The 17,970-nt window shown below is 41.6% G+C and overlaps 1 protein-coding gene across 1 annotated transcript; it reads right to left on the bottom strand.

The window, feature by feature from the left end:
- Nucleotides 1–9,960: 9,960 nt before the first annotated feature.
- Nucleotides 9,961–17,111, bottom strand: HOXC8 (homeobox C8). The gene is made up of 2 exons (XM_066567707.1): nt 16,637–17,111; nt 9,961–10,259 (listed from the first exon to the last, which is right to left on the bottom strand). The coding sequence occupies exons 1-2, from the start codon at nt 17,109–17,111 to the stop codon at nt 9,961–9,963; spliced, it is 774 nt and encodes a 257-aa protein (XP_066423804.1).
- Nucleotides 17,112–17,970: the final 859 nt, after the last annotated feature.

The following is a 17,970-nucleotide window of genomic DNA, read 5'->3' as shown; positions in this document are numbered from 1 at the left end:
AAGGAATGGAAATGGGAATAATAATGGAAATAAAAAATAGAAATGAAAAGAGAGATAAAGAAATGAGAAATATAAGCGGGAAAATAGGAATAAAAGAGATATAAACCATAGGAATAAAAAATAGAAATTTTTAAAAAATAAAAAATAAATAAAAAATAGAAATAAAGGGAGGGGGAGGGCCCTGCATGGAAATAAATCCCAAAGGCGCTTCCAGGACAGCCCCAAATCAATTCCCCAAAAGTGCCTGAAATGCCCCAAAAGCGCGGGGACGAAACCCCAGAAATGAGAATTTTACACCAAAAATCCGATTTGAGGAAGGCCAGAAAAGCGCCGGGCAGGAGGAGCTTTGGGGCTGGAAGGGTTAATTCGCAATGAGCTGCCTCTGAATATTAATTAATTCATTAATTCAGTAATTAACCCCGTGCAGGCCGCGGGGTGGGCTCGGAACTGGGGGAAAATCCTAAAAAAAAAAAACCCTAAAAATTCCTAAAATATCATGAGAGATCCTGGAGAGGCGCAAAGTGGGGCTTGGGAAGGGGCCGTCCCCAATGAACGGCAGCTCATTAATTAACGGCAGCTCATTAATTAATTAATTAACGGCAGCTCATTCATTGCCGCCCTGCCCGCGCCGCCCCTCTGCGCATGCGCGGCGCCCTCACGCATTTATTTCATTATTTCCCACCCGAACCGCGGTTTTGAACATTTCCCTTCCTTTTTCCCTCTATTTTATTTCTTTTCCTCACTGTAACCTCATTTTTTCCACCATTTCTCCACAAACAAACCCCATTCCTTCATTTTCATTCCCATTTTTCCCAACGATACCAAAGCCAGGCATTGAGAGGGGAGGGAAAAAATCCGATTTTTTTTTTCTTTCTTTTTTTTTTTTTTCCCCAAGCAGAAATCACGGGGTTTTTTGTTATTTTTTTAAGCAGAAATCACGGGGGTTTTGTTATTTTTTTAAGCAGAAATCACAGGGGTTTTTGTTATTTTTTTAAGCAGAAATCACAGGGGTTTTGTTATTTTTTTAAGCAGAAATCACAGGGGTTTTGGGTTTTTTTTAAGCAGAAATCACAGGGTTAATGGGGTTTTTTTTAAGCAGAAATCACAGGGGTTTTGGGGGTTTTTTTTAAGCAGAAATCACAGGGTTTGGGGTTTTTTTTTTTTAATTTTTTTGGGTTTTTTTAGTATTTTAATTTTTTATTTATTTTTCTCTCTCTCTCTCTCTCCGCCTCGCTCCTTCCCCCGCCCGCCGCATCATCATCATCATCGCCACCATCACCATCCTCCTCCTCGCGTTCTGCATCATTAGCCGCGCATCTGAACCAATAAGCGAACACTTACCGGGCTCCCCCTTCCCCTCCTGCCCGACTTTATTTCTCCTTTTTTTTCCTCTTTTTTTCCTCTTTTCTTTCCTCTCTTTTCCGCTCCTCCGCCGCCGCCGCTCAGCTCCGCGCAGCCGCCGAAAAAAAAAAAACAACAAAAAAACAAAAAACCGCAAGGAAAAAACAACCAAAAAAAACCCCAAAAACCGCCCGATAAAAAAAAATTCCGATTGGAAAGCGGCGGGAACGGGGGTTTTGAAAAATTTGGGGGGGTTTAGGGTGGGAAAAGGGGGAGTTTTGGGGTGGGGGAGAGTGGGGATAAAAAGGGGGATTTTGGGAGCGCGGCGCGAGGAGGAAGCGCTGGGCTGGCCCCGAGGGGAGGGGGAAGAGGCGGCGACAGCAGTAAAGTCGTGAATGCCAAAATGCCCAAAAAAAGAATTCCAGCCCCGGGGAGACGGCGAGGGGGCCGCGATGGGGGCAGAACAGCGGGAAAAACACCCGGAATTTAAATTAAAAAAAAAAAAATTATAAAAATTAAAAAAAAACCCAAAAAATCAGGGGGAAAAATTAAAATATCGGGGTTTTTTTTAAACCCGTTCCGAAAAAAAAAAAAATAAAATTAAATAAATTAATTGCGAGGGGAAAAATAATTATAAAAAATTATTTAATGCGTTAAAAGTAAAGTAAAAAAAAAATAATTAAAAATAAACTCAAAATTGAATTAAAAATAAATTTTAAAAATGAAGTTAAAGCAAACTAAAAGATGAATTTCTAGATTAGTTTCGGATCGATTTTAAAACGAATCTTAAAAAAAATAATAATAATAAAAAAAATAAATAAATTAAAAAATTAATTCGAAACCCCCCAACAACGCCGCGCGGCCGCAACGCGCGGCAGAAAAACAACAACTCCCCGCACACACCCCACTTTAAAAAAACCCCCAAAAAATTATAAAATAAATGAAATATTTTTAATTTAAAAAAAAAAAACACCCAAAAAACCCCGCGTAGCCCTGGCAGCGCTTGGGCTGTTCCAGGCAGCAGAACTGCGAAAGAGTCATCAGAGAAACCACAATAAAAAGTTCACGTTCATGGATGGAGTCCACATGACTTCCTGTGGCCAATCCAACTTGTGATCCAGTCGTAAACTTTTATTGCTCAGCTGTAAATTTTCTGCAAACAACCAGGAATGCGTTGCATTTTTTTCCGTGACGAGTGCAAACGCTCTGTCGCCATGTTCTGCCCCGACATTATTTCTTTTTTACCCCCTTTTTTAAGCTTTTTTTTACCTTATTTTAGTGGGTTTTTTACCCCCTTTCCTTGCCCCCCTTTCCCCGGCCGCGCTGTTGGTGGAAATTTCAATTTCGGGCGTTCAAATGCGCGTTGAATACATTGAATTTTCGGCCGCGGGTTTGGTTCGGTCGCTCGCTCGGACTGGGGGAAATCTTGGTTTTAATTTTCGTTTTAATTGGGGAAAAGGAGAGCGGGGGGAGAAAAAGGAGAAAATATTAAAAAAAAAACAACAAAAAATGCAGCGCCTTGCGGTGGGGGGGATAAACCCGGGAAATGACGAGTTTAAAATGCATTTAATTCAATGGAAAATGCACCAAAAAAAGGGGGAAAATGAGAATTTCGGGGCGCCCTCATTTCCCTCCCTGCCCTGGGCGTGTCCGGCGCTCCAAAATTCCCATTTCCCACCTTTTCCGCCCCAAAATTCCCATTCCCCACCTTTTCCGCCCCAAAATTCCCATTCCCCACCTTTTCCGCCCCAAAATTCCCATTTCCCACCTTTTCCGCCCCAAAGTTTCCCCTTTTCCTTCCCCATCCTGAGGGGAACCTGGAAAACCCCAAATTCCGCCCCAAAATCGAGATTTCCTCCGCCGTCCCAAAGGAAAAAAATCCGAATTTTAATTTTCCGCCCTTTGTATTCCCCAGAGAGGGGGAGGCCGCGATTTTGGGGGCGGAATTTGTGATTTTTTAAATATTATTTTTTATGATTTTGGGGTGTACCTTTTTTTAAAAAAATTACTATTTTCTTTAATTTTATTTTTTTTCCTGCCCGGGGGCGCGGAAAGGGCTGGAAAATCTGGATTTTGGGACCAGGAAATGCCATTTTTTGGTGTTTTTTGGGCCTTGTCGAGGCCTGTTCGGCGGCACCCGCGAACCACAAAAAGCGACCGCGGATCCTCCTCCTCCTCCTCCTCCCCCTAAAGCCCCAAACCCGCCTTTTCCTCCCTAAAATCCTCCTAAAACGCCCCTAAAATCCTCCTAAACCCCCCCAAAAAATCCTCTTTTATCCCCAGCACCTCCAGCTGTAAAAATCACCCCAAAAATTCAAATTATTCCCATTCCCCCCGCTTATTTTTAGGCCAGACCCGGCCCCGTTTTCCCCCGGCAGGTAATTAATTTAATTTTAATTAATAAAGCGAGCCCGGAGCGGTGGCGGGGGGGGGATTTATTTGTTTTTATTTGTCTTTCTTTGCCTTTCTTTGCCTTTATTTGGTTTTTCTCCCCCCGTGTCTGGGCCGCCCGGAGGACACAAAGGTTGTAACGCCACCGGATGGACGGGAAATTCCTTTTATTCGCTTTACAAACCGCCAATAAATTTTATAACAGGTAATTAAAAGTTACGAGGGGGGAAGCTCCGAGCTCAACAGTTCCCGAGCACAATGGAGATCCCATTTCTTCCTTTATTTATTTATTTTCCTTTCTCCCACCATAATAAATTCCAAAATGGGGGGGGGGGGGAAACCCCCAGAAAAACCAAAAAAAACCCAAAAAAAAAGCCCAAAGTCCCCCACAAAATATCCAAAAATCGCCCACAGAAAAACTGCACAAAATACACAAAAATGCACAAAAGCCCACACAAAGTACCCCCCAAAAAAATAAAATTTTTGATGGTAAAAGCCAACACGGGAGCGAATTTTGGCGGCCAATTCCACCACCACCCTCCGCTCCTAAAATCAATGATGGGATTTCAGCAGAAATTAAATTTAAAACCCCTTTTTTTTTTAATACGAGAATATCTTTAAAAGTCTGAGTTGGACCGACTAAAAGGGAATTTGCGGGTTTTTTTAATTTTATTTTTAATTTTAAAAGCGCCCGGCGGAGTTTCCTCCCCTCCTCCTTTCGAGCTGGGTTAAAACACACACACACACAAAATAAAATAAATAAAATAAATAAAAATCCAGCGAGTTAAAAAAAGAATTTAACGCTCCAGAAATTCGTTGTCTCATTGCCGATATTCGGGGGCAGAATAAGGAAAATAAACGAATTTTTGCCGCTAAACGGCCGCATTAAGGCGCGATCGGAGCCGTAAATTAAAAGCGATTTCTCCGACTCCGGCAAAATAAAAAGGGGCAGAGCAGGAAAATGGGATTGCTCCATAAAAAGCGGCAATGGGCCGATATTTCTTATTCCAGGCGGCGGGGAATGGGTTTAATTTCGGTAATTTCGGTCGTTTCGGTCGTTCCGGCGCGAGGATCATTCCGGGATCATTTAAATTTAAATCCCCCCCATAAAAACGCGGCGCGCACACATAAAAAAAAATAAAATAAAGAAAAATAAAGCAAAAATCTAATTTTTCTCATTTTTTTTCCGCCTCGTCGCTAAGTGAAAAATCAACATTTTATTCCCCCCCCCCCTTAAAAAAATCTAAAAGAGCAATTCCATCAAATTCCATCAAATTCCATCGTTTTCAGGCGCGCCGATAAATGCCAGGGCGGGCCGGGATTTGGGCTTTCCGGATGACGAATGCGCCGCAAAATCGGCTTTTTTCGGCTGTATGATGATTATTGCCAGCCGCTTTGATGCGCTCTCCCTCTCTTCCCCGCCCCCTTGTGCAGATAATTTTAATTTGATTTTATTTGGAAGCGGCAAAGCGGAATATCTTTAATTTTCCCCCGTTTTTGGGGTTTTTTTTGTTGGTTTTTTTGGGGGTTTTTTTTGCGGGTTTTTTATGGTTTTGATGGTTTCCTCCTTTCATCCCTCCCGTGATAAAGGGAGAGGGGGGAAATCTCCTCGTAGGAAAAACGCGATAAAAATTCCCAAAAACTCCGATTTTTTGGCACGAACCGCGCGATTCTGGCCGATAAAGCCCTCGCCTCCCCCGCCCGCCTCTCGCGGGGAAAAAACCCGGAATAATTCGCATTTTTCGGGATTTTTGGGGCTTTCGGGCGATTCCCGAGCATCCCTTGAAATTCCCGTTTTTTTGGGGCGTTTTTCCTCTTCCCAACCCCATTCCAGAGGCAAAATTGAGCCGAAAATTCCCCAAAATTCACATTCCCACGCGAGTTTTTCCTTTTTCTTGCGCTGGTTTTTCCTCTTTTCCCCCCCTTTTCCCCATTTTTTCCCTTCCCCTTTCCAATTTCCACCAATTCCAAACCTTTCAAGGAATTCTCTTCGTTTGTCACTCAAAAAATCGAGGAGGAAGAAAATGGAGAAAAGTCGAAGAAATTCAGTGCAAAAGTCGGATTCGAGGAAATTTTGGGGAACATTTGGGGATTTTCATCATTTCGGAGGAGGGCAGAGTCCTTTGGACGGGAATAAAATAAAATATCGCGAAAAATTAAATTCAAATAAAATTCAAATGTTGAATTAAATGGAATAAAATGTAAAAGTGCAGCAGTGAGGAAAAGCGGGATTAATAACTGCGAATATTAAAACCCTAATAAAAATAATCGTTCATAAGAATCGTTACATTAATAACAATCATTACATTAATACGAATAATTACAATAACAAAGCGCTTTCCGTGCTGGCTGCGGGGCAAGAAAGGAGAAATTTTAAAAGCGATTTTTTCCCACCTGGGGGGAAAGAAAAGAACCGAGGGACGAATAAATGAATAAATTAATCACCAAATTAACTTCATTAATTCCCAGTATTCCCTTTATTTCCCCCCCCCCCCACAGCCCCAAAATCGCCGCAATTCCACCCAAAATTCCGGCAGGAAAAGGCGCCTCCCACCCATTCCCCGATTTTTCCCACGGGATTTTTACCAAAAAACCCCAAAATTCCCGAATTTCCCTCACCCCAAGGCTTCCCCACCCTCCCAGAGGCGACGCGAAGGCTCCAAAACGCCGAAATCTTTCAATATTTGGATTTTATTGGGATTTCCCCCGCAGCTCCGGGCGGATTGAACGAGGGTTTTTATAATTTCATTTATTTCGGTTTTCCTGCCCCGCCCGCCGGGGGAATCCTCCAGAACTGCCCCAAATATTGGGATTTTCCCCCAAAAAAGTGGAATTTTGGCAGCCGGGGGTGATTTGGAGGTGAAGCAGAGACGACGCCGCGCTCGCTGTGAGCCTTTGATTCTTTAATTGGAATTAATTCGAATTAATTCTCGGATACAACACGAATCCACGCTGGTCAGAAGTGGGTTTTTTTTTTCTTCTCTCTTCATTTTTTTTTTCCTCTTCATCCCTTTTCTTAATATTTATTTTTAATATTTATTTTTAATTTTTATTTTTAATATTTTCCCGTCGGGAGTCCGGAGGTGGAACCACTCAGAACCACGAGCTCGCTTTTTAATCATCATTTTATTATTTTCATTATTATCATTTTGAAATTTTTTTTTTCCCGTACATAAAAACAGACGACGACTTCTTTTTGGTGGTTTTTTTTTTTTTTTAATATATTTTTTTTCCCGGATTTTTTTTTTTTAATTTTTTTATTTTATTTTATTTTTTTTTCCATTTCCCGAGCATGAACAGATAAAAGTCAAGACAAATAGATAATAACTCTACATTCAGTGCAATTGATTCCTACGCTACTTTTATAAGCACAATAAAATAAGAACAATGCTGTGCGTTCTCAACTAGGCAGTTTCAGTTGTTGGGGTCTTTTTTTTGGTGTTTTTTTTTTTTTTAATTTTTTTATTTTCATTTTTTCATCATCATCATCATCATCATCATCATCATCAATTAATTATTTCCAAGAAAATAAGCAGCAACAAACGACAATAAAACCGCATTACAAATACTTCCAAAGCATGACTCCTTCTATAGGTAGTGATAAGTACAATACAAGGTTTGTTGTTTTTTTTTTTTTTATTTTTTATTTTTATTTTTTATTATTATTTTTAATCATTATTTATTATTATTATTAATTAATTAATTATTATTTTTTTTTTTTAATTTTTTTTTTTTTTGGCTACTTAGTAGCTTGCATCGGGGCCGCTCGCTCTCCCCCTGGTCCGTTTTTAAATTAAAATTTTTGGGAGCGAATTCGAAGGTGTGGAAGCCCCTCCCCTGCTTCGCTTAATTAGGGTTGATCATTAAAATTATTGCAGGTTTTCCCTCAAGGTAGCACAGGAAGAACTTGGAGCGCTCGGGGACAGCGGCGGGGAAAGGTGGGGAAAAACGGGGGAAAAACGGGGAAAAAACAGCGCGGAAAATGTGGAATAACACCGGAGAACCACGGGAAAAAACATTGGGGAAAATACGGAATAACGCTGGAAAAACACGGGAAAAACGTGGAAATGATATTGGAAAAAATACGGAATAAGGCTGGGAAAAAAAAAACCAAACCCATGGAAAAACACTGAAAGGAAAATGTGGGAAATCGTGAGGGGAAAATGTGGGAAAACACGGGAAAAAAAACACGGAAAGAAACAAAGGGAGGGACGAGAGGCTCGGCCTGGGCGGGGATTCCCAAAAATTCCTTAAAAAAAGGAGAATTTGGGGCCGGGCCGGGTGAGGCTGAGCCCGCAGGGAAAAGGGAAAATTCCGGGGGAAATCGGGAAAATCGGGGAAAAGAACCCCGGGGTCGTGAGGGGGAAATAAAACCCTTAAAAAAGCAAAAATCGCCCCCAAAAAAATCCCCAATAAAGGCGGGACAAAGTCCGAGGTGTTGGAATGAACCCGGATTTGGGAGATTTCGCTCCCGTTTCATTCCCACTCTCTGGAATAACTCGGTTCCTTCAGGTTTTAGCCTTAAATTCCATTTTTAATCCTTTTTTTTTTTTTTTTTTTCTTTCCCCCTCCTTTTTTCACCCCTTTGTGGGATTTAGAAAAGGAAGTGGGAGAAGAAACCCCACAAATAAAGGAAATTTAAATTTAAAAATGCTCCCGCAACCCAAATTGGGGCCGAGCAAGGACATTTCCAGCCCAGCCTGGTTGAATCCCCCTCACGATTCCGTTTGTAATCCAATTTTTTCCCACACACAATTTATGGGAAAACTAAAAAAGAAGGGAAAAAAGGGGGGGAAATGGGAGGAAAAAGCGGGAATTTGGGATTTCCTCCGAGGGTCAGAAAGGGAAATCCCAAATCTGGGACCAGCCCGGGTTAATGACTCGGTTCAGCCGCGTAATTTCAGTTTTAATCCGGTTTTTTCCCCCAATTGTGAAACAAAAACAAAAAGGGGGGAAAGAGGTGAAAACAGAGGAGGAAAAAAAGGGGGGGAAAGGAGGGGAAAATAATAAAAAGGGGGTTAAGGATTAAAAAAATGAGGGGAAAGAATAAATTACTTTAAAAACGGAGGGGGAAAGGATAAAAAGGGGAAGAAGGATTGAAAAGAGGGGAATTGTTTTTAAAAATGGGGAAATTGATTAAAAAATGAAAAAAATATTAAAAAAAAGGAGGGGGGAAGGATAAAAAGGGGGAGGAAAGGATTAAAAATGGGGGAAAGATGGAAAAAGGAGGGGAAAGGAGGAAAAAAGGGGGAAAGGGAGGGAAAATTGAGGGGGAAAAGGGTCTTAGAAAGGGGTTAAAAAAAAAGATAAAAATGGGGATAAAACAGAGGGGAAAAGGGAGGAAAAGGAGGATAAAGGGGGGGAAATGAGGAAAAAATAGTGGAGAAATGAGGGAAAAGGGGAGAAAGGAGGAGAAAAGGGGAAAATAGGGGGAAAGGCTGAAAAAGAAGGGGAAAGGGTGGAAAAAGAGGGGAAAAGGAGGAAAAAAAAGTGAAAAAAGGGGGGGAAATATTGGGAAAAATGGAGGAAAAAATTACCAAAAAAAAGGGGGAAAGTATTGGGCGAAAATATTAGGAAAAAAAGGGGAAAATATTTGGAAAAAAAAGGAGGAAATATTAGGGGAAAAAATGGGGAAATATTAGGAAGAAAAGGGGGAAAAAATTACAAAAGAAAAAGGGCAAAATATTAGGAAAAATGGGGGAAAAATTACCAAAAAAAGGGGAAAATATTAGGGAAAAAAGGGAAAATATGAGGAAAAAAGGGGAAATATTAGGGAAAATGGGGAAAATATTAGGAAAAATGGGGAAAATGTTAGGAAAAAAGGGGAAATATTAGGCAAAATGGGGAAATATTAGGAAAAAGGGAAAATATTAGGAAAAATGGGGAAATATTAGGAAAAAAGGGAAAATATTAGGAAAAATGGGGAAAATGTTAGGGAAAAAGGGGAAATACTAGGAAAAATGGGGAAATATTAGGCAAAATGGGGAAAATATTAGGAAAAAAGGGGAAAATGTTAGGGAAAAAAGGGGAAAATGTTAGGGAAAAAAGGGGAAATCCTAGGAAAAAGGGGAAAATATTGGGCAAAATGGGGAAGAACCTGGAAGAAAAGGGGAAAAGGGATTGAGCCCCCCCCCGAGAGCGCAGGGATCGGGGCGAGCCCCCGGCCGCGGAACGGGCGCGCAGCGGGAGCGGCCGCGGCCGCGCAGCGCCGGGCCCGTCCCGCCGCGCTCAGTCCTTGCTCTCCTCCTTCTCCTCCTCCTCCTTCTCCTCTTCCTCGTTGCCTTCCTCCTCCGCCTTCTCCTCGTCGCCGCGGGCGGCGCCGGGCAGTTTGTCCTTGTTGTTCTCCTTCTTCCACTTCATCCTCCGGTTCTGGAACCAGATCTTCACCTGGCGCTCGCTCAGCCCCAGCGCGTGCGAGACCTCGATGCGGCGCTTGCGGGTCAGGTAGGGGTTGAACAGGAATTCCTTCTCCAGCTCCAGCGTCTGGTAGCGGCTGTAGGTCTGGCGGCCGCTGCGGCGGCCCGGGGCTGGCGGCCGAAATACAACGGGGGGGGGGAAAAAAATATAAATAAACACCCCAAAAATTTGATTTTTTAATGTGGATTATATAGGGGTTTTTTTTGGGGGGGGAGTAAAAAAAAAATTATATATATATATAATTAAAAAATTAATATATATATATTTATATATATATATTTATATATATATATGATTTTTTTTGGGAAATATATATATATATAGGGGATTTTTTTTAACAAATTATATAGGATTGTATGTAGGATATTTTGAGGGAAAAGAGAATTTTTTAAAAATATATAGGATTTTTTAAGGGGGGGAAAGAGAATAAAAAAAAAATAGGATTCTTTGGGGGGAAAAGAGAATTTTTAAAAAAATATATATAGAATTTTTTAAGGGGGGGAAAAGAGAATTAAAAATAAATAAATAAATAAATAGGATTATTTGGGGGGAAAAGAGAATTTTTTTAAAAATATATAGGATTTTTTAAGGGGGGGGGAAAGAGAATTTAAAAAAAAATAAATAGGATTCTTTGGGGGGAAAAGAGAATTTTTTAAAAAAATATATAGGATTTCTTTAGGAGGAAAATGAGAATTTCAAAAAAAATATATAGGATATTTTAGGGGGAAAATGAGATTTTAAAAAAAAATATATAGGATTCTTTGGGGGAAAAAGAGAATTTTTTAAAAAATATATAAGATTTTTTAAGGGGGGGAAAGAGAATTTTTAAAAATATATATAGGATATTTTAGGGGGGGAAATGAGATTTTTTTAAAAATATATAGGATTTTTTTGAGAAAAAAATATAATTTTTCCAAAACCTATAGGATTTTTGGGGGAAAAGGAGAAATTTTTTTTAAAAGTCTAGGATTTTGGGGGGAAAAATAGAATTTTTTAAAAATATATATGATTTTTGGGGAAAAAGATCGAATTAAAATATATATATATATATATATAGGATTTTTTGGGGGGAAAATTAATTTTTAAAAAATATAGGATTTTTTGGGGAAAAGGGGGGGAATTTTTTTTTTTTTTAATTTATATGATTTTTTTGGGGGGAAAAGGGGGGAAAATAGGGTTTTTTTAGAATATATAAGGATTTTTAGGGGGAAAAATGGGGGAAAATGGTGAACAATTAGTGCTGGTTTGGGTTTGAGAAGGTGAAGAAATCCCCTCCCAAGGAACACGAAAAAAGGGAAAGAAAAAGAAAAAAACCCCAACCCAAACAAACAAAAACAACACAAAAGAAAGAAAACAAAAAACCTACGGGACATCAGGGAAAAAACCCCTCAGAAATAGAAAAAAAACAGTAAAAATCCCCAAAAACCCTTAGAATAACAATAATAATAATAAAAAACCCCAAAATAACCCCTCAAAACACCAACTCCCCTCAAATAACCCTCAAAAATCCCCCAAAAATTAAAAATAAAACCCCCAAAAATTAAAAATAAACCCCCAAACATGACACCAATCGAAACCCCCGATGCAAACGTCACCAAAAAAGGCCCAAAATTCTCCCTGGAGCTTCACCCCCGCCTTTCCCCGCCCGGCCGAGCTCGCTGGGGCAAAAACCCCAAAATTTCCATTTTTTCACCTTTTCCCGCCCCTTTTGGCCCCGTTTTGTCCCTTTTTTCACCCATTTTTTCCCCATTTCTCGTCCCTTTCATCGCCTCCTTTTTGCCCCTTTTCACCCCTATTCAATTTCCCCGTTTTCCACCCCTTTTTTACCCGTTTCCCATCGCTTTTTTTGCCCCTTTTTCATCCTTTTCACCCCTTTTTGCCCATTTCTCGCTCGCTTTTTGCCCCTTTTCCTCGCCCCCTTTCTGCCCCCCTTTTAACCCATTTTCAATCCCTTCACCCCAATTTCCCCCCTTTTTCTGCCTTTTTCCCCTTTTCACACACAAAGGCCCTTCCCAAAGGGGGAAAATCCCCCAAAAAATCAATTTTTTCCTAGGAGAGGAGCGTTGTTCAGCTCAAAGCCCTCAGCAGCCTCTTTCTCCCTCAATTTTAATTTTATTTTTATTTTATTTTAATTTTATTTTAATTTTTCTCTTTTCTTTCTTTCTTCCTTTCTTCCTTTCTTTCTCATTTTTTTCTCTTTTTCTCCTTTTTTCTCTTCTTTTTTCTCCCTTTCCCCCTCATTCTTTCTCTTCCCCTCCTCCTTTTCCCTCTTTCTTTCCTTTTCCCCCTCTTTTCTTTCCCATTTTCCCTCTATTTCCCCTTTTCCCCTCATTCTCCCCCTTTTCTTTCCCTTTTTCCCTTTTCCTTCATTTTTTCCCCCCTCTTTTATTTTCCTTTTTTTTTTTTCCCTTTTCTTCCCTTTTCCCCTCTTTTTCCCCTTTTCCCCCCACCCCACAAAACCCCAAAATTCTCTTCTCATTTTCCGCACATTCGCCCCAAAACACAGACAGGGAAGGGGAGGGGGGGTGGGGGTTTGGGAGCTCCTTTTTTTGCCCAAATTCCTCCAAAATCTCCGTTTTTCCCCTCAAAACCGCCCCGGCCCCGAGGATTTTCCTCCTCCTCAGCAAAACCAACGCGGGAGGGGCAAACGCAGACAGAGAGAAGGGGGAGGGAAAAAAAAATCCAAAAAAAAAATCAAAATAAAGCAGGAAAAAAAAATAAAAATTAAAACCAAACCCGCCGAGGCTGCAGCCCTGCACTTCCTCCGGCGCTAATGAGAAAATCAATTTATTTTGGGGGAAAAAAGGCGCGGATCCGGCTGCAGCTCCCCGCGGGTCAAAGCTCGGATAAATAAATAACGAATTTTCCTCCGGCGCAGCCCCCGGGCCTCAATTCTCCCCCTTTTTCGCCCTTTTTTTGGGTTATTTTTGGGTTATTTTGGACGCTTTTGGACCGTTCGGTTCTCGCCCTGAAACCCCTCACATGGTTCGAATTACCCGCGGCTGAAATTTGAATTATTTCCCTCCTTTTCCCCCGCGTTTTATTCATTTATTTTGAATTTCCCCGCTCTTTTTTTTATTGTTGGGGGTTTTTTTTTTGTAATTTTTTTAATCCCAACCCCACAGCCCCAGGCTGAGTTTTTTTTTATTTAATTTTAATTTTAATTTTAATTTTAATTTTAATTTTAATTTTAATTTTTTTTTTTTAATTTTAAAATTAATTTAATTCTTTTCCCCCCTCCCTGCTGCAATTTTTACCTCCGGAGGCGTGATGAAATAATAACGACACAAACCCTAAATAACAGCGATATCAACATGAAATAATAACAAAAAATAAATTTAAAAAATAAATAAATAAATAAATAAACGTCTGTATAAAAATTAGGAAACGCTCCGGCCCGGGTCCCACCTCCCCGGCTGCGTCTCCCAGCGGTTAAAAAGGGGCATTTTTGACATTTTTGACATTTTTAAGAGCGCTGCTCTTATCAACACGCAAACAACCTCGTGGGAGCCGTATCTTACAGCCAACCCTCCAGGCAAGCCATAAAAAAAGCCCTAAAAAAAACCCCCAAATTTTGCTTTTAGCGCCATTTCAGCTTTTCTTTTTCTTTTTTTTTTTTTATTTTTTTAATTTTTTTTTTTTGTTTTTTTTTTTTCAGGGAATCCCCTCGGTTTGTGTTTCGTTAAAAAAATACAAAAATATTCGAATGTCCGGGTTAGGGCTGAGGTTGTTATCGCCGTTATTTGAAAAATAAAACATGAAAATAAATGTATTTATGAGGGGAGCGAGGATGGGCGCGCTGGGAGAGGGGGGGGGGTCGGGATTTTGAGACCAAAGCTCGGAATTTTGGGATAAAGGCTCGGGGTTGTGGGGTTGGAGGCCTGGGAGGTCCGAATTTGGGGGTAAAAGTCCCAGTTTTAGGACACGAGGCCGGAATTCCGCCACAGAAAGTCTCAGTTTCGAGAGGAGAGGCCGGAATTTCGCGGAGGAAAGGTCAGAACCTTGAGAGAGATAAAAAGGCAGAGATTTGGGAGCGCAAAGTCTGAGTTTCTGGGCTAAGAGGCCTCAATTTTGGGCTGAAAGGTCGGGAATTTGGGGCTGAAAGGTCGGGATTTTGGGGTGAAAGGTGGAATTTTGGGGTGAAAGGTGGAATTTTGGGGTGAAAGGCTGGGATTTTGGGGCTGCAAGGTGGAATTTTGGGGCTGAAAGGTGGAATTTTGGGGTGAAAGGTGGAATTTTGGGGCTGAGAGGTCGGGATTTTGGGGTGAAAGGCTGGGATTTTGGGGTGAAAGGTTGGGAATTTGGGGTGAAAGGTGGAATTTTGGGCTGAAAGGTGGAATTTTGGGGCTGAAAGGTCGGGATTTTGGGGTGAAAGGCTGGGATTTTGGGCTGAAAGGTGGAATTTTGGGGTGAAAGATTGGAATTTTGGGCAGAAAGGTGGAATTTTGGGGCTGAGAGGTTGGGAATTTTGGGGTGAAGGATTGGGATTTTGGGGCTGAAGGGGGGAATTTTGGGGTGAAAGGCTGGGATTTTGGGGCTGAGAGGTTGGGAATTTTGGGGTGAAAGGCTGGGATTTTGGGGCCGAAGGGGGGAATCCTGCTCGGCTGCATTCCAACACCTCCACACACCCCCAGACCCACACCGAGACACCAACGGCCCCCAAAGCCCCAAACCCCACAAAACCCGACCCAAACAGCCCCAAACAACCCAAACGCGGCAGTTCCAGCCCAAACAGCGCCAAACCCAACCCAAAGCCAACCCAAACAACCCAACCTCATTTTCTTTTCTTCTCCTTTCCCCCTCCCCTCCTTTCCCTTCCTTTTTCCCCTCTTTTTCCCTCTTTTTTCCTTATTTTCTCCTCTTTTTCCCCAATTCCCCTCCCGTCTCCTCTCTCCCCCCTCCGCCGCCTCTCGCAGCGCCCGAATGACCCAAACCCGACCCAAAGAGCTCCAAAAGAGCCCAAATCCGACCCAAACACCAAAGCCAGCCCCGAAAGAGCCCAACCAGCACCAAAACCACCCCAAACCCACCCAAAAAGGCCCCAAATCCAACCCAAGCAACGCCAAAAGAGCCCGAATCCGACCCAGACACTGAACCCAACCCAAGCAGCGCCGAACTCGCCCCAAACCGCCCCAAACCTCACCAGAACAGGCGAGACCGTTAAAAATGGACCCAAAACCCCCCCAAAAAATTAGAAACAAAACGACCCAAGCCCCACCGGCCCAGAAAAGCAAAACCACCCTTGGGATGCCACCAAAAACCCCGAAACCCCCACCAAATACTCCAAAAAAAGACAACAAAAAATCCCTTTAGGAAATAAAGAAATAAAAGCCCCCAACCCCCCAAAAACACCTCACATAAACGCCCGGAAAAAACCTCGAAAAAATAAAGAGAAATACAGCCTTAAAACCGCAGACACGCCCCCCAAAAAACACCCCAAAACCCCCTGGAAAATTCAACAGAAATACAGCCTTAAAACCCCAAAAGACACCCCAAAAACCCTCAGAAAATAAACCAAACACACACCCCTTTAAAACCCAAAAAGACACCCCAGAAAACCCCCCAAAAAATCTCAAAAAATAAGCAAAAAAACCCCAACCCTTTAAAAATCAAAACCATACCGAAAAGAAACCCTAAAACCCCTTCAAAAAAAGGAAAAAAAACCCTTTAAAAATCCAAACAATACTAAAAGGAAACCCTAAAACCCCCCGAAAAAATAAGGGGGGGAAAAAAAAACATTTTAAAATGAAAACAATACCAAAAAAGAATCCTCCGAATGAGCCCCCTCAGAAAATTAACCAAAAAAATACCGTTAAAAAAAACAAAACAGAAGGTTTACTTTACAGAAGGTTTAGGTTTACTTCTGGGAAAAAAAAATACCCCAAAATTAAAAAAAAAAAAACCAAACAAAAACCAAACCAAAAAAAAAAAAAAGAGGAAAAAAACCCAAAAAAAACTAAAAAAAAACCAAAAAAAACCCCAAAAAAACCCAGAAAAAAACCCCAAAAAACTAAAATAAAAAACTAAAAAAAAAACCTAAAAAAACCCCAAAAAAAACTAAAAGAAAAAACTAAAAAAAAAACCTAAAAAAACCCCAAAAAAAACTAAAAGAAAAAACTAAAAAAAACTAAAAAAAACCCCCAAAAAACTAAAAGAAAAAACTAAAAAAAAACCCTAAAAAAACCCCAAAAAAACTAAAAGAAAAAACTAAAAGAAAACCTAAAAGAACCCCCAAAGAAACCTAAAAAACCCCCCAAAAAACCTATAAAAAAACCCAAAACCCAAAAAACAAACAAAACAAAAAAAAAACACCGAAAAAAATCAAAAAACCCCTAAGAAAACCCCCAAAAAACCCCAGAAAAACCACAAAAAAAATTTAAAAAAATAAAATAAAATACGACAAACAGAAAAAAAAAAAAAAAAATAGCAATCCCTTCCCGGTAAGAAATAAATCACATGGACAAGAACAGAAGCGGAAAGCGCTCACCGTGCGGCCTCATCCAGGGGAACATGAGGCTGGGCGAGGAGCTCTGGCCCAGGTGCCCGCCCTGCCCCTCGGCCCCGCCGCCGCCGCCGCCGCCGCCGCCGCCGCCGCCGGCGCCCGGGGCTTTGCAGTCGGCGTAGGGCACCGCGGGCGCGTCCTGCTGCGCGCCGTACAGCGCCTGCCGCGGCAGCGCCTCGTAGCCGTAAAACTTGGAGGCATCGCCGTGGCACGCCAGGGCGCAGGGCGCGTTCTGCTGGTAGCCCGAGGAGCCCGAGATGCCCGAGGCGCCGTGGTGGAAGAACTCCTGGACGTGGTGCGAGGGGTGCTGGAAGGCCGGGGCCGCCCCGCCCGGGCCGTACAGGACGGCGGCGGGGCCGCGGCCCACGCTCTGCGGGAAGCGGCAGTCGTAGTAGGTCGGCTCCAGGGACTCGCCGCCTTTGTACTTGGAGAAGAGCGGGTTGACGAAGTAGGAACTCATGACCCTCCTCGCATGCACGGCGCGGAGAGGGGCGCGGGGGGCAGAGCGGCGCGGGAAGGGTTAAAGGGGCCGAGGGGGAGCGGGGTTTGAGGGGTGGGGGGAAAAGCGGCGCCGAGCCGGGGGGAGCCGGGGCTGGAGCGCCGCGAAAAGCGGGGTCGGCGCTGGGGGGGGGGCGGGAAAATCAGCGGCGGCTGCGGGAAAAAGCGGGGCTGGGCTGCGGGAAAAAGGCAGGGCTGACTCCGCGGAAAAAGAATAATAAGGTTTAAACCTGAAAAAAACAACAAAAAAGCCGAAAAAAATTAGGTTTACTTCTGGGGAAAAAATAAAAAAAATTAGGTTTGCTTCTGGGGAAAAATAATAAAAAAAATAGGTTTACTTCTGGGGAAAAATAAAAAAAAAAAATTAGGTTTACTTCTGGGAAAAATAATAAAAAAATTGGGTTTACTTCTGGGGAAAAATAATAAAAGAAAAAGCTTTAAATCTGAAGAAAAAATTTAAAAAATTTAGGTTTACTTCTGGGGAAAAAAGAAAAAAAAGAAGATGTAAACCTGAAAAAAAAAAAGCAAAAAAAAAAATTTAGGTTTACTTCTGGGAAAAAAAAATAATAAATAAGCTTTAAACCTGGAAAAAAAGCCAAAAAAAAATTTAGGTTTACTTCTGAAAAAAAAAAAAAAAAGAAGATTTAAGCCTGAAAAAAAAGCCAAAAAATTAGGTTTACTTCTGGGGAAAAATAATAAAAAAAAGCTTTAAACCTGAAGAAAAAATTAAAAAAAAAAATTAGGTTTACTTCTGGGGAAAAAAAATAATTTAGGTTTACTTCTGGGGAAAAATAATAATAAAAAAAAATGAGGTGTAATTC

Source organism: Molothrus aeneus, chromosome 30 (genome assembly GCF_037042795.1).
Source record: "Molothrus aeneus isolate 106 chromosome 30, BPBGC_Maene_1.0, whole genome shotgun sequence".
In the NCBI taxonomy this organism is placed as follows: Eukaryota; Metazoa; Chordata; class Aves; order Passeriformes; family Icteridae; genus Molothrus; species Molothrus aeneus.
The sequence above is the reverse complement of the archived record's forward strand: the minus strand, read 5'-3'. Positions and strand labels throughout refer to the sequence as shown.

Bases quoted from the DNA above. Each gene is read 5' to 3' on its own strand.
- HOXC8 (XM_066567707.1), bottom strand. From the start codon at position 17,111: ATGAGTTCCTACTTCGTCAACCCGCTCTTCTCCAAGTACAAAGGCGGC. The intron at 10,260-16,636 runs GTGAGCGCTTTC...TTCGGCCGCCAG, and splicing joins CCCCTGGATGAGGCCGCACG to CCCCGGGCCGCCGCAGCGGC.